General features: G+C 28.1%; 4 protein-coding genes across 4 annotated transcripts; 2 read left to right on the plus strand and 2 right to left on the minus strand.

Annotated features, from left to right (window-relative positions):
- Nucleotides 1–143: 143 nt before the first annotated feature.
- FPOAC1_000195 (uncharacterized protein) lies at nt 144–424 on the minus strand (the record flags this gene model as incomplete). The annotated part of the gene is made up of 2 exons (XM_044844814.1): nt 144–150; nt 213–424. The coding sequence occupies 2 exons, from the start codon at nt 422–424 to the stop codon at nt 144–146; spliced, it is 219 nt and encodes a 72-aa protein (XP_044710730.1).
- A 1,516-nt stretch (nt 425–1,940) lies between these two features.
- Nucleotides 1,941–4,022, plus strand: FPOAC1_000196 (uncharacterized protein; the record flags this gene model as incomplete). The annotated part of the gene is made up of 1 exon (XM_044844815.1): nt 1,941–4,022. One exon carries the CDS (start codon nt 1,941–1,943, stop codon nt 4,020–4,022), a length of 2,082 nt encoding a protein of 693 aa, XP_044710731.1.
- A 387-nt stretch (nt 4,023–4,409) lies between these two features.
- Nucleotides 4,410–5,161, minus strand: FPOAC1_000197 (uncharacterized protein; the record flags this gene model as incomplete). Its single annotated transcript, XM_044844816.1, has 3 exons — nt 4,410–4,415; nt 4,473–4,884; nt 4,947–5,161. 3 exons carry the CDS (start codon nt 5,159–5,161, stop codon nt 4,410–4,412), a joined length of 633 nt encoding a protein of 210 aa, XP_044710732.1.
- Nucleotides 5,162–6,021: 860 nt separating this feature from the next.
- Nucleotides 6,022–7,827, plus strand: FPOAC1_000198 (uncharacterized protein; the record flags this gene model as incomplete). The annotated part of the gene is made up of 1 exon (XM_044844817.1): nt 6,022–7,827. One exon carries the CDS (start codon nt 6,022–6,024, stop codon nt 7,825–7,827), a length of 1,806 nt encoding a protein of 601 aa, XP_044710733.1.
- Between the last annotated feature and the right edge of the window lie 9,280 nt (nt 7,828–17,107).

The following is a 17,107-nucleotide window of genomic DNA, read 5'->3' on the forward strand; positions in this document are numbered from 1 at the left end:
CAAAGACTATAGAAGGGAACGAACGTTGATTGAGAGAGTGTATTAAGTTACCATGAGTATATAAGAAGTGTAACTCAAGTCATTACGCATCATCCTCATGTCAGTTAAACCCTTTTTCTTCCCAGGAGTCAATAACTACATCCTCAACGCCTTTACATATCCCAATAGTATGCACCCGTTGTTAATTTCCATTGATAAAAAGGCTATAGTACCATTCTTCCTTTCCTGCGGCATTCTTTCCAGCATGTCGCCCAATGATCTCCCCACTACTCGTGGCAGCGAAAGACTGGTTGACTCGTGATTTCTGGCAACTGGTGCAGAACTCAGAGTCCATACTGTTCATGGCCTTACAGCTGTGGCACTTCCATTGGGTGTGGTCGCTGCGAACGATATCAGTGATCTTTTCGACCTCGCTTGATGACATGGTGGAGATATGTAGGTTGTAGATATAGTTGTTGTAGAAGTTGTAGATTGTTGTTGGAGTTGCTTTATATTGGCAAGTTATAGATTGTTTGATGTTGAGTTATTAGTAAATGGTGAGAGAGAGTAGAGATCTTTTGTGTTTTATATGTGCGAGGTGTAGGCGAATCACGGTCTATTATGCTGATATCACAGATTCTGTCTCCCACATATTGCAAGGGATCCAACGATTCAGACAAAGTCACCGAGTTATGACCTTTGAGATAGAAAACTGAGTTAATAAGAGAAATGTATTAGGTTATCATGAGTCTATAAGTAGTAGCCCAGGTCATTACACATTATACCCATGTCGGCCATAACGGCATCGGGTTTCGTCCCACCCAAGAATCGATATCAAGCCCTCTAGGCATGTTCTTCTCCTCATCGTGTATTCCGATAGCTTGCACCGTATCAATGATTTCCATTCGTGGTGAGATTATAATGCCACAGTTCTCTTCCTTGGTTATCCAGTCCAACATTATGCCCAATGGGTGTCTTGGCGATATTCAGAGCCACGGACTGCCCCAGTCGTGGTTCGGAGCAGTCAATGCAAATATGATGTTCCATGCTGTTGATCGCTCCGCAGCCTTCGCACTCCCAGAAGACGTGGTCAGTGCGGACCTTGTAGGTGGTTTTGTTGACCGTGCTTGATGACATGGTGAAGGAGTATAAGTGGGTAGTGAATATAGTTGTAGTGTGTTGTGGTAGTTGGTATATAGCAAAGGGCTTGTGATTGTTGGATGTTGTGTTGTCGATGGATGGTAAGAGACAGTAGAGAAGTATTGCTTTATAGACGTGGACGATGGCTTGCTTAGAGCCAGCCCTAAATCACAGTCTTCAACGTTGCCATCGATTTCATACATTCACTAGCCCATTGCACCAGACCTAATGATTCAGACAGCTTCTTTGCCATGGATAGGCCTTGATTCAGTAGCTGTGTAATATAAGGCTTTGTAACTGAATAGAAGTAGGTTTGTCTATACGACCTTGATCAAGAGCCCGTCGCCCCTATTCACAAACTCCAACTGCGTTGACAGAGTGATTCGATAGTTCCCCTCTACTCATCTGCCGACGACAAGTAAACCTGACTTGTCCTATTATTACTGACGCCAATTCCTATCAAAATACTTGTAGGCCAGTTGAGTCCCAACGTATATCATTTTGCTACCCAGCTGTAGCGTCTGTTCTCAGGATAGTAGCTTAACCAGCCCTTTGAACTCTTCTGCCTTTCGAATTAACGTAGAAATGGATACACATTTGCCAAGATAAATTACATAACAGTAGGACACTGCAGCCGTGCGTTGATCCAGCTGTTCTTCCTGCATGTGGATGGCCTCAAAAACGCCTAAGGCACCTCTACATAAGTAGTCAGATTGAGGAGATATAAATTCTAGCTTGTTCCCACTTCTCAACTATTTCGCGACTCACATACTTTGCTCCTAATCCTTCCGCCTTTTAATATACTTGGTTCACTACCCAACATGTCTCATTCCATGGCCACTGACCCCAAAAGCCATATTATCCTTTCAATAAAGGAGTGGCTGTCAACCTGCGACAAGCTTCATAACAATACCTGCTGCAACCCAAACCTCAATATTATATCTTCCGCACCATCTTCTTCACGTCCTTCTTGGCTCATTGACACTCAGAATCGGTGTATAGTTCGCGGAGACGTGAAAGATGATTATCTCGCCCTCAGTTATACCTGGCAAGACGCATTGCCTGGGTTTGACGACAAACAACAATTGCAACTCCTCTCCACCAATGTTGACTTGTTGACTCGTACCAATTCATTGCATCTTGCGTCCCACTTACCCAAAGTCATCCTGGATGCTATGGAATTCACAACAACGATTGGGAAAAGGTATCTATGGGTGGACAGGCTATGCATAATTCAGGATGATCCTAGGAAAAGTTTGGAGTTCATGCGGATGGACCAAGTCTACTCCAATGCCTACCTTACGATAATAGCTGCTGCGGATTGCGGGATGTTTCAGACATCCGACCAATCTATTTCCAGCATGACGGAAGAGTCTACGGGAGCAAGTTTGCTGTTTTCGCATATGCCATACTCTTTACCTTTAACGAACCATGATACTATTGCTTCCGCTCACTACGAACGGCTTGCAACGTCAAAGTGGGCGCAAAGAGCATGGACGTACCAGGAACATATCCTCAGTAAACGCGGCATCTTTTTTGTCTCCGGACTAGTCTTCTGGCTATGCGAATCCTCAATGTGGGATTTATATCACATTAGACTTGATAGAAAGCAGGAAGCATCTATAGCATCTGGCTCTCCCCAGGAATCGCTGACCCGAAGACTGTTAGTAGCGCCCTGGCCGGACTTTAGTGTCTATTGTGACCTAATTTGCCCTTACAACGGACGACTGCTATCGCACCAAGAAGATGGCCTTTCTGCGTGTTTAGGGATCTTGAGCCGGCTGGAGCCCTCATTCCCCAATGGCTTTATATTCGGTTTGCCAAGGCTCTATCTGGATTATGCGCTCCTGTGGCAACCATTAAGAGGGAATATTCACCTCAAACCTCATCATCAAGAAACCAAAGAATTAAAACGAAGACCTGCTCTTCCGTCGTGGGCATGGTGTGGATGGGAGTGCTACGTTGATCCTCGGAGCTTTGAACCTGCTCTGAACCTCTGCTACGATAGCGACCAGAAAAGCAAAGCGAGCTCATGGAAGCTACGGAATACAATAACTTGGAAATGCGAAACCCCCATAAATGAGCCCGCTAGGCTTGATGAACTATTACAGGCTTCTGGTTGTCAGCCACTAAGAGAACCGCCGCCTGGGTGGTTATCACAGTGTGTGGCTCCTTCAACGATGCCACCACCTCGAATTTCCACTTGTACAGCGCGTGGGTTCTTTTCTCCTGTGGCTACTCTTGCGATAAAAATCATCAGGACCTACGATAAAGACTCACCCTCCTGTGGATACACGCTCCATTGTGATGCTAGCAAAAACCCAGTTTTGACGGACAGGCCTCTAGACTCTATGCCAAGAGTAGTTGTGCTCCAGAACTCAGACGGGGTGTTTTCGGGCTTGCTTCGTGTCACAGGAGACTCTGTCTACAAACCAAACGAGCCTATAGAGCTTATAGAAATTTCAAGAGGTAGTGTAAGAGGTAGAGACTTGAAAGATTGCTACGAAACAAGAGTGTTTCAAGCAAGCAAATATTGGCATTCGAAACTCGTCTTTGCCCATTTTGACAGCAGCTGGGGGTGGAAGAACGGCAGAATTCTCGCCGAAAGCTCTGAGGAATGCAAAGACTTTCGAAGAGGGCATTTTAATAAATGTCGCACATCTTTGGATGCATCATTGAAAGATGTTCGTGGCTGGTTTGGAGTCGTTGCCTCAGCAGAGCAGGAAGCACAATTTAAAAGGCCAAAGAATGATTACGAAGACGATCGGGTCTATGAGTTCTCCAATGTTCTATGGGTCCAACGAGGAGAGAATGATGTTGCGTACAGAGCTGGTTGTGGTCGAGTGTTCAAGGACTGTTGGGAGTCGAATAACCCCGAGAATATAACGATAACATTGGGTTAGCCACACACTCACTACGCACCGTAGTTTGGCAACAGTGGAAAGTGGACAGGGCTTCTGGATGTACAGTACTGAATACAAGTCCCGAAGTGCCTGAATGCACTGGTCTATTCGCCCTTCTACTATATTTCCCATATTAGTTTCTCTTCCCAGACCTTGACAAGTTCTTGTAAGCACGACATATAATTGAAGCTCGGGGTCATGGAAATGGTTAGAATAGACATATAACAACAATACAAATAGCGAAAGAAAGTAGTGGGGCAATATTCGATGAGGAATGATGAGCAGTTGAAGTCTGTGTTGAGGTAGATGCTGGTGATGAGCTGGTTGTGACACCAGGCACGGCAGTTGACGAGGGAAGATCCGGCAAGTCTGTCAGAGTAGCATCACTCATAGCTGGCTGAAGGGTGTCAGAATGTATATCGTCACAAAGAATGCATAACATAAACTCACTAGACCAGTGCCGATAACAGACTCAAAATTATCACAGTCAGAATATCCCCAAAGGTTAGAGAGTGCAGCCTCCGTGGCCAGAGAGGTAGCCAAGCAAGACGCATTCCCAATGTATTCACACGAATAATCGAGGCGAAGTAATTCCGGGCGACAGGTACAAGAACTGAAACTTGAGGTGTCCACATCAGATACATATGATAGACACTCATTTATCATATTCTCTGCTGTTTGGCACACCTTCTTTACCTCAGCGCATAGTTGATCTGGATATTCATTGTAGGCACTGAACGAAGGAGTAGTTGGAGAAAAGGTAATGATACTGTCGCAGAGACTCTCCCATGACTTGATGCCTTCGTCAAATGTGCTGTCAAGTTCATTGCCCAAGAAGCAGAGTTGTAGCTCATTTTCGCATCTTTGTATCGCAACAGTCAGTTAAAGGTTACTCATACCAAACTAATAAAATAAGATTCTCACTTGTACAAGGAGTCCAGATATTTCTGGTTGCAAAGGCATTTCTGCTTTCCAGGACGATCCAGAACGGTTGCGCAGGAGTTCCCAGAGTTGAGAAAGTTGTTGCAAGCTGGGAAGGTTGTTATGTGTGAGCCAGCATTGCAAATGAAGCTCGTTGAGACTGTTTCAGACGCTGCATACTGGACAATGCATAGCATCAGAACATGAGGCTTCTTCATCTTTACTGCTTCCTGTGAAATGCTGTGGTGCGATCTGAACTGTCCAAAGTGAATTAATGAGTTTGAGTTGTTCACCCTTCAGATGGCACAATAGGAAATTAAGAGGTACGCAAAGCTCCGAAAAACCAGGATTTGAACTGGAAGGATGTTTTGTTATACTGGAGCACCATTCTATACTAGTTCAACTCCAGCAATACTACAAGAAGATCAAGGCCACGAGGCACACCAATCCAACGAGCTGAAAAACTAAAAGTTGATATCGCATCTACCGGTGTGATAACATGATAAAAGACAATTCTATTGGCCGATAACTGAATTAGCCCTCAGCCTCACCAATATATCTAGCCTATTTGGACTCCCTCATCAGCCGTAAGTCTAGGACTGTGAGTCGATGCAACATTATGCAGCCCACTCAGAATGGCTATCTAATGTTGAATTAGAAGGGCCTCTTATGTTGCCTACAGCCAGGTAGTACAATGAAGCTTGCGCTCGTGGCCCAACTGCAGAGTAACTCAGATGAAAGGACTTGATTCTAAGATTTTGCTTAGACTGATTTGCCATCAGCAACTTCATCCGCAATGAGTCCCTTCAACTCAATACTAAATGGGCTTAAATCTGTATGGAGTGTTATATGTCGGGGATCAAAAGGTTAGTCACCTTGACATATCCCATCAACCCCCAGTAGGCGACACAAGAACAGACAAAGCAATGTTTCTGACTGCAAAACAGGCCTTTTACGCATTTTGTCTTCTATTTTCATTTTTGTCTCGAGTCAATTGAAAAAGATAACATCAAAATGGCAAACATATCAACAACGGGTTCCTCCAAGAAGGCCACCACTACTTCTGACCACCTGGGGCATGGCCCTTCAGCTATTCTGTCAAATCACCATAATTATCACTATATGCAGTCTATGGCATTACTCAGACGTCAACAACGGAATCGCAACCATTGGAGATAGCCCTGATCCTTTTTTTGACTCAGATGGCTTCCATGCACCCCCGATCCTGGGCTCATCGATTGTCTGGGCCACCATCCCGGCTTGGATCATGTCGGCGTACTCGTCGCTCTGGTCTGCGATGCTAGATGCTTTGAAGAAGGTCCAACCCCTGCTGGAGTTGGAAAAGGCAAACCAGGTTCCACTACCAGGCACTGAGGCTTGTAGAAAGCTGTGGCAATGGTTCTCACAAAAGCTCTCGCCGTCGACTACCTCACAAGGCCAACTGCCATCGAATCCAAAGCCAAAAGGTTCTACAATTCAAAAGACACTGTTACTAGATTATGGAGAGTGGCCGGTTATTAACGGCCTTAGGGCTATGCGAGTCGGTCATGTTCTTATGGGCGTTTGCTTGCTCTTGCGTGCAGCACTCTGGACCGCAGGTGGTCTCACTGCCGCCATCTTCGCTTCAGTTCTTGTCCCCTCTGAAGTTGATGTCAAATTATACAGTACCCAGCGCTTTGATGAATATCTGGGCTGGAGTACCGGAAGAGGCACCACCACCAACGCATCCCTCACACCAGCTCTTGACATTGTTAGTGCTACAGTGTTGAGAAACGGGGAAAATTACCCGTGGACTACAGAGACTCATTCTTTCTTACCCTTCTTTCCGAATTCTATAAATGGTCCAGGGAACTACACCTTTGACACCGAAGCATACTCAGCAGCCGTCGACTGTGATGTTGCTACAGAAGATGACCTTGTACGTATCGGTGGACTACGTCTAGCCAGGCAGGGAAAAGACGAAATGAACTCTGCTCAGCTTCAATTCGGTTTCCGACACGAGAATTGTAGCATAAATAAGTGGTTCACCATAACCAACACGACCAAGCAGTATGCTAGGACGTGGTCTACCGACTGTAACCTAGAAAATGGCCACGCAAGACTTGGAATATTCTCAGGAACATACAACGCCTCGGAGAAGCATCATACTTCAAATCTGACAGTTATCACTTGCAAACCTTTAATATACAGGTCCAATGTGACATTGAGTATTTCAATCACAAACAATACTGCCACGCCCAAGATACTCAAGTTTTCTGAAGGAAGCAAAGAAGAGTTCTGGCCATTCTTTGCTACAGCTTGGTTTCGCAATATACCACTGTATTCCGTCTTTGACCCAACGGTGGTCAATGATATGGATACCTTCTCGCGGCTGGTTATTGGCCATGCCTCGGGAAACCCAACTCTTGACGTATTGCCTGACAGACAGAATATCCTCAAGTCGTTTGGTATAGTCTTTCGAGCATTGTTTTCCAATTTTGTGACTCTACAAGCGTATTCTGACGCACCACGACAAGAGATTCATGGTACACTGTCACGGCTTCGGCTAAGGCTGTTTGTAGTCAAATCAGCATCCATAGCTATTATTGCGATCGTTGGCACAGCATTCGTAACAACTGTCATCTTGGGCCTTCACCTCTACATGAATCGGCATATACTTATCCAGTACCTAGATCTGATGTTGGGCACTGCAATATTGTTACGCAATGACCAAAGCAATGGTTTAGCGAGCTATGCTCAAACGGTTATAACCCAAGCTCGAGCAACGAGTCAAGGATTGGTTGCTATTGACCTTGTCAAGTTTGCAAAGAAGCAACCAGATCTGAATAGTTATTTGGTATGGGCAGAAGGAGACCCTAGAAGATTGGAAGTTAAGCGAGCGTAAATAAGAATCACTGGCCAGATATCTCAAATACTTTCTGTCAAAACTTATTAAATAACTCTGGATAACCATTTCTGGATAGTCAATTAGCCGTTCATCTTGAATAAGCACTCTTTCCACTTTTCATGACCAAGTCACTGAAGTGAATATACAATATTTTGGTGACTTATCTGAAAAGTTGGATCTACCACGGTTGAATTGCGAATGTATGAGATGTACAATTTCAGCGCAACAAACTACGACCCAAGACATTTTCGACTAAACTCTAAGGGCCTGATCGGCGTGCCCGGGCTAGAAAATGTGACATTTTGGAGAATATATTTATATATATAGGCCTTATATAATATACTAAAAGGAAGCTATTCTTATCTTATAGAGGCCTTTTATTACCTTTAAAGTTAAGGTTAATAAGGTTTATAAGGCTTATAAATTACTATAATAATAGCTATAATACTAGAATTAAAAACTCTTTATTAATTTACTATTTCTTTATAAAATTATAATATTATTAATTAAAATGCCTTAAATAATATTAAAAATATTTTTATTTAATTAAATAATATTATTATTATTATTTATATAGCTTTAAATATTATTATAAATCTCTAGCTTATTATAGCCTTTTTCTATAAAGTTATTATATATTAAATAGACTTATAAATAATAAAGTTACTTTATAAAGAAGCTTTTTAATATTTTATAAAATTAATTATTAAATTTAAAGAAAAAAATAATATTAAAGCTTATATTTAAATTATTTTTTTTTTAAATTTAAAAAGCTATAGCTATTTATAAAGTAAAATCTTTATTAAATTAAATCTTAATATAATTATATTAAGAATAATTATTATATATAAAGAGAAATAAAAAAATAAATTAAAATTATAATTAATAAGCTCTATTAATAGTTATACTATATTTAAAGAATTAATCTATATTATAATAGCCTATACTATTATAGCTAGACTTAATCTACCCTTATTAACTAAGTAATCTCTTATTTAATAGTTTATATACCTATATAATAGTAGAGTTTTTTTATAATAACTTTATTATAACTTTATTTTTTCTTTTTTTTTTCTTTAGTTTTAAATAGCTTAATATAAGGCCTCCTTTTTATATAATAATCTATTAAAACTTAGCCTTTTATATTATTTAAGACTTAATCTATATATTAGAATAACTTTATTAAGAAGTAATAATAGATTAATAAAGAAATAGAAAAAACTTAAAAAAACCTATTAAAGTTATAATAAATATTTATAGAATTATAATATTAACTTATTAGCTAATTTTAATATTAATTATATAAAAAATTAAATCCTTTTTAAGAATAAATAAATAAATTATAAGTATAAGTTTAAAATATATAAGCTATAATCTTATTATTTATTCTTCTTAAGGAAATACTTATTTCTATAGAAGATTTTTTTATACTTTTAATATTAGCTTTAATAAATATTTAAATTCTTTATAAAAAACTATTTCTTTTTTTATAAAAATACTTAAGAAAATATAATAAATATATTATATAAGTATAATAAATATATAATAAGCTTAAGATTAATTATATCTTCTTTAAAAGGCTATAAGATATATAGTATTTAATTAATTAATATTTAAATATTAAGCCTTAATAAATAATTTAAATTTTCTATTTATAAAAAAATTATTATAACTTTAACTTTAAAGTCTTTATAACCTATTTAAATTAAATTAATTTAAATCTTAACCTTAAGGGGTAAGCTATAGTTAAACTATTTACTTTTTATTAAGGTAAAAATAAGTCTTTTTTAATTTTTCTCTTTTAATTTAAAAGTATTATAGCTAATACTAAAGGGAATATATAAAATAACTCTTTTAAGATTATATTTTTATAGAATATCTTAGATAAGTAGTTAATTAATTAACTAATTACTATTAATTTCTTAGTAAATAATATAAATTAATAGCTTAATAAAATATAGATTATAGCTTAAAAACTAAATTAAGCTTAAAAAAAAAATAAAACTTTTTATTAAAAAAAGAAAATACTATTTTAATTAAGAGATTATATTTAGCTTATTAAGAAATTAATAATTAATAAAGATAATAATATTTAAATAGTAAAAATAAACTATATTATAATTAACCTTTAAGATTACTATAGTTTAAAGAAAAAGCTAATAAAATAAAGCTAAAGATATTATTTTAAATATAACTTAAATAAATATTTAATTACTATTTACCTTAAGAAATAATAATAATAATAAGTTAATATAATATATATTAAGGAGTTTTTATAAAGTAAGCCTAGTAATAGTATTATAACTTAGTAAAGTCTTTACTATAAGGAATTTAAAAAAAATAAAGAATATTACTTAAAAAATAAATAGTTTTAATATAAAAATAAGCATTAAAGCCTATAAAGATAAAAAATAAAGATTAAGAATTATAAAAAAAATAAATATTTAGCACTTTAGCTATAATACTATATTAAGTTAATAATAAAGCTTAAAAAGCTTTAATAGACTTAAGGTATAATATATACTTATTAATTAATTCTTAATTTATTTATAACCTTTATTTTCTATATATTAATAAAAAGAAATAATAATTTTATAGCTTTATTAAGGATAATTAAGAGATTATATTAAAAGGTATTATTTATTTCTAATTAAAAGTTAATAATTATAATTAAATTATTTATATTTATACTATTAATAGATTAAAAGGAAATATATTTTTTAAAAAACCCTAGATAAAATAAAACTAAGTAATTATTATATCTTATTAATTATAAATTTATTATAGTATTATAAATATTTTAATTTTTTTTATAATAATAAAATATAATTCTATAAATTAAATTAAAAAATTAATCTTTTTTCTAGCCTTTATATTTATAATATATATTAAATAAACCTATAGAAAGTTATAATAAGAAAAAATAGGCTAATAGTAAAAGAAAGTAAACTATTAGTTATATCTATTTAAATTTAATAATACTTTTACTATATTCTAGAGATTTATTAATTTAATATTATAAAAATATTTAAATAGATTTATAATAGTTTATATTAATAATATTTTAATTTACTTATTAAGAAGCTTAAAAGACTATATAGTAAAAGTAAAAAAAGTATTATAATTTCTATTAAAAGCTAGATTATACTTAAATTTAAAGAAATATAAGTTTATTATTAAAGAGGTTAAATATTTAAGATTTATTATTAAAGTAAAAGAATAATATTTTATAATTTAAAGAAATAGTAAATTATTTATAAATAGGCTATACTTATATTAATTAAAAGAGTTTAAAGTTTCTTAGGCTTTATAAACTATTATTATTTATTTATTTTAAATTTCTTTATAATAGCTATCTTTTTTATAAAACTTATTAAAAAGAGTATACTATTTATATAAATAAGTAATAAAGATATTATATTTTAAGAATTAAAATATTATTTTATTAAAGCCTTTATATTAATAAGATAAGATTATTAATAATTTATTTTTATTAAATTAAATAATTCTAGGTTTATTATAAGTAAAGTATTTTTATAAAAGGATAAATAGGGAATTATTTACTTAATTATATATATTTTATAGTAATTTTTCTTTATTAAATATAATTATTTAATTTATAATAAGGAAATATTAATTATAATATATTACTTAAAAGTATAAAGAGTAAAGCTATATAGTATTAAACCTTTTATAATCTTTATAGATTATAAGAACTTAAAGTATTTTATAATAAAATAGGATTTATTAAAATAGTAAGTTTATTAAATAAAGAAGCTATTAAAATTCTTTTTTTAATTTACTTATTAAATAAATAAAAATACTATAATATTTAATACCTTAAGTTATAGAAAATAAAATTAACCTTAAGAAATAAATAATAAGTATATTTAAGGATATAAAAGATAAGTATTAGTAATAAAGATAAATAAAGAAATTCTTAAGGAAAATTAAAGTAAATTAATATTAATTTCTAAAGAATTAAGCTTAAGATTAAATAAAATATTAAATAAAATATTAAATAGAAGCCTTATTTTAATTAAATTATACTTTTAAAATAAGCTAATAATTATTAAACTTAATTAATAAAATACTTTTTTAAAAGACTTTAATTTTTAATACTTATAAAATAAGATAATATATATAAATATAGTATATTTAAGTATATAAATAGCTATTAAGTAATAAGCTTAATATTTCTCTATAAAATTAAAGTTATAAATTTAAATTATAAAATATAAAGTTAATAAAAAAAGATATCTTTATTATTAAAAATATCTTTAAATACTTAAAAATAATAATAATAACTATAAAAGTATTATATATTAATTATAAACTTATATTATTTAATAAGAATATAATTTAATCTTAAGAGGTTACTTAAGATATAATATTACTTAAGCCTAAGTATAATAATATTAGTATTAGCCTAGGTTTATATAGCTATATTATTACTTTATTAAGAATTATAATATTTATAATTAAAGCTATATTTAAAAAGAAATAAAATAAAAATTATTAAAATTACTATTAATTCCTTAATAACCTTATAATAAATTTATAATAGACTTTATTATTAATTTCCTAGCCTTAAGAAATTAATAGAATTAGTATTTATAGGTTATTTAAAATTAATTAATAAGAATTATTATATTAAAAGCTATATTTAATATAAAAGCTAAGGAATATATATAGTAATTTCTTAGTTATTACTATAGATTTTATAGTATATTTACCTTAATTATTAATAATAAAAGTATAAATTAAATTAAGAAGTTCTAGAGTTTTTTTTATAAATTAATAAAAATTAAATAATAACTTAATACTATATATTACTTATAAATAGATAATAATCTTAAATAATTAAATTAAAAAATATAAATAATCTTATAAATCTATATTAACTATTCTTAAGATAATTAATTAAGCCTTTTATTTATAATATAATTATTATTAAATAGCTATAAGTATATTTCCTTAAGTATAAGCTCTTTCTTTATTATATATAATTATTATATATCCCTTTTTTAATAGATAGAGATATAGACTTTAAGCTATAAGATTATAAAGAGTTTAATATTTAATAATTTATAATTAAGCTATAATAAGTATTTAAACTTATTTAAATATAAATTATTATTACTTAATAATATTAAGAAGATATTATAAATTAATATAAATATCTTATTAAAAGATTCTCTATAAATAATAAAGTATAATTAAAATTTATAAATATTAAATCTATTTAACTATTTAAGAAGCTTAATTAATAATAATATAAATATATAGTTATAAAAGTATTAAGTAACTATATAGTAAAACTTAATATCTTTAATAAAATATATTCTTAATTTTATATTAATTTCTTAAAGAGAGTAATTAATAACCTTCTTTTAAATTAATAAAATAATAATATTTAACTTTTTATTATATTAATAAATAATAAAGATAAATAAGTAATAAAATAAATTAAATATATTTAATAAAAAAACTAAGGTTATAAATAAATTTATTAATACTTAGTTAAGTAAAAAAAGTATAAAATGCCTTTATAGGAACTAGTTAATTATATTAAAAGAATAATAGCTTTAAATAATTTTAAAGTATAATATAAATTTATCCTAGAGAATAATAAACCTTTTAAGTAATTTATAATAATTATATAATAAGATTAAAGCTATCTTTAAAGGAATATATTATAAAGTATATTAAAAAGGAAATCTAGTAATTATATTAAGTTTACTATATACTTAAAGCTTAAATAGATTTTTATTTCTTTAAAAAGCTTAATAGTAAAATAAAAGTAATAATTAATATAAATAAAAAGGTCTTTATTTAAGACTTAAAGAAGGCTATATTAAATTAATTAAATTAATATAAATTAAACTCCTATATTAAAAGTATATAGATTATTTAATTTAACTTTATTAATAATTAATTAAAAAGTTTTATATTATTTTTAATACTATTTATTATTTAAGTATTATTATCTTAAATATTATTATTATTATTATTATTATTTATAATAATAATATTATTAATATTTTAATTATTATTATTATTATTAAAAAGAGTAATTATCTTAAGTATATTATCTTTATACTTTTTATTAAATATAATAAAGGTAACTTATTATAGCCTTTTTATAATAAAAAAAATTAATTTTATTAATAACTTAATAAGATTAACCTTAGGCTCTAGTAAACTAATATTAATTATACTAAAGGAAATATAAATAAAAAGGCTATAAATAAGCTTATTACTTTAGTAAACTTAATTAAGTTTAATATAATATTATATTAAATTTATAATATTAAAAATAGCCTTAAATTACTTTAAAGTAATTAAATTTAAATAGTAAATAGACTTTATATTAATATAAATAATTATAATATAAATATTATACTTAGCTTATATTATATCCTTAGAGAGGTTATTATAAGCTAAGTATATTAATATAGCTTAATTAATAGTATATATTTTAATTATATTATAAATAAAGAAAGAATATAAATTAACTAAGGTTATTATAAGTATATTATAAATAACTTATAATATCTTTAAGATACTTTTACTTATAATCTTCTAGATTAATAAGGATATTATTATTATTAATATATTAAAAAGAATTACTTTAAAGACTTATTAAGTTTTATAAGATAAGTATATTAATAGTAAGAAATTATTATAATAAATTAATAATAAAGTTATTATAAAGAATAAATAAAATTCTTATTAATATATAAGGCTAATTATTAATTTAATAAGTATTATATTTTATAAAGAAAACTATTTATAAGATTAATAATATTAAAATAATAATAAAGTAATAAATATATATTACTTTTAATAGTAATATAAATAAAAATAAAAGGGATTTTAATATTATAGTTTTTACTTTTTTCTTAATATATATAAAAAGACTTAAATATTATTTAATAGTATAATTAAAGTAATTTTAATAATTTATTATACTAAGGAAATTAATAATAAACTTAATAAGGATTTAAAGGAAAACTTACTTAAAGGTAGATTTAAGAGAGAATAAAGAAAATAAAAAGAATAAAAAAAGCTTAATATAAAATAATTAAGAGATATAATATAGTAAATTTATAATAAAAGAAAATAATTTTAATAAAAAGGTATAAATAAAGATAATATAATTTAACTAAAAAAAATAAAAATAAATATATTATAAGTTTATAAAGTTATAATAATAAAAATAAAGTAATTATATAATTATAATTATATAAAGGAAAAAAGAAAAAGGAAAGAAAATTAAGATAATAATATTATAAAGATATCTATAGATTATATAGCCTATATATTAACTATAAATTATAAAGAAAAAGAAATATAAATATTAAAAAGTAATAAAATAATAATAAGGCTTTTATAAAGTTAAAAAAGCTTATTTTTCTTTATTAATAAGAGCTAATTATACTATAATCTTACTATTATTAGCTTTAGCTTAAAAAATAAAGAGGTATTATTAATAGCTATACTATATTTAAAGAATTAATTTATACTATAGTAGCCTATATTATTATAGCTAGACTTAATTTACCCTTATTAATTAAATAACTTTTTATCTAGTAATCTATATATTTATATAATAGTAGAGTTTTCTTATAGTAATCTTACTATAACTTTATCTTTTTTTTTCTTCTTCTCCTTAGTCTTAAATAGCTTAATATAAGGCCTCTCTTTTATATAATAACCTATTAAGACTTAGCCCCTTATAAGCTCTATAGTAAGATATATATTAATTATAAATAAAAAAAAGTATTAAAGGAAATATATTTAAAGATTATATAATAACTAATTAAATATAATCTTATTATTAATAATATTATTATAATAAATATATATTATAAGATATTCTTAAATAATCTCTTTATTAAAAGATTTATTATTAAAGCTAGTAATAATAATACCTTTATATAGTATAAAAGGTAAGAATTATTAAATTATAAGCTACTATTTAATTTATAAGCCTTAAAGAAGTTATTACTTAAGGGTAAAATAATATAGAATATTATAAAAAGGGGTATAATTAATAATAACTTTAAAGAGAAAAAGCTAAAAATAATAAATTACTTAATAATAATTATAATAATTAAAGATAATAATAATAATATATTGCCTATATCTTTATTAATAATAAAGGTATTAACTATTTTTATAAAAAGTAATATAAAAAGAAGTATTTTAATTATAATATTATTAAATTCTTTATTCTCTTTTTTATAGAAAAAAAAGATTAAAGACTTTATAAAAGTATAATAATAATCTTAATAATTTAAAGTCTTTAATAATATTTAATTAATTATTAACTTATAATTATATTTTTATATTATAGCCTATTAAAAAAGAAAAGCTTTAAATTATAATTTATAATTATATTTAATTATTTTAAGAAAAATAAAGTAATACTTTTATTACTTAAGTAATATATTAGCTATTAATAAATATAAATAATATAATATTATAGAATTTATTTAATAGTAAAAAGCTAAAAGTAATAATAATAAATTCTTTTCTATAAATAAAAGCTTTAATATATTATAATTTAAATACTATAGAAACTATAATTTAAATATTATAAAAGCTATAATTTAAATACTCTAGAGACTATAATTTAAAGCCTTTTTAAGCTATTTAAGCCTTAAGATATAATTAATTTAATAAAAGTAAATAAAAAGCTATCTAGGCCTTAAGATATAATTAAAGGGAAAAAAAAGAAGATTATTATATTAATAAAGCTATTAAAAAGTAAATAAAAAATACTAGCTTATAGATAAATTTATTAAATTATCAGAAGGCTATTTAAGGCCTTTATAATATAGATTTTACTATAAAGTAAAAAGGGTAAAGAAGCTATTTAAGCCTTAAGATATAATTAAGGGAAAAAAGAAAAAGGTTATTATATTAATAAAGCTATTAAGAAGTAAATAAAAAATACTAGCTTATAAGTCTATTAGACTATAAGGAGGCTATTTAAGGCTCTTATAGTATAGATTTTACTATAAAGTAAAGAAAGTAAGAAAAGTAAAGAGAAGGCTATTATAGTAATAAAGCTATTAAAAAGTAAATAAAAGATATTAACTTATAAGTAAGTCTATTAAACTATAAAGAGGCTATTTAAGGCTTTTAAGGTAAGGATAGTAATAAGGAAATATTTATATTATAATTTATAATATATTATATAGTTAAAGAAGCTATTATAAAAAGAGGCTATTTTTATAGATATTTTAATTATAAAGCTTATAGTAAT

This window comes from Fusarium poae, chromosome 1 (genome assembly GCF_019609905.1).
Source record: "Fusarium poae strain DAOMC 252244 chromosome 1, whole genome shotgun sequence".
NCBI classification, from domain to species: Eukaryota; Fungi; Ascomycota; class Sordariomycetes; order Hypocreales; family Nectriaceae; genus Fusarium; species Fusarium poae.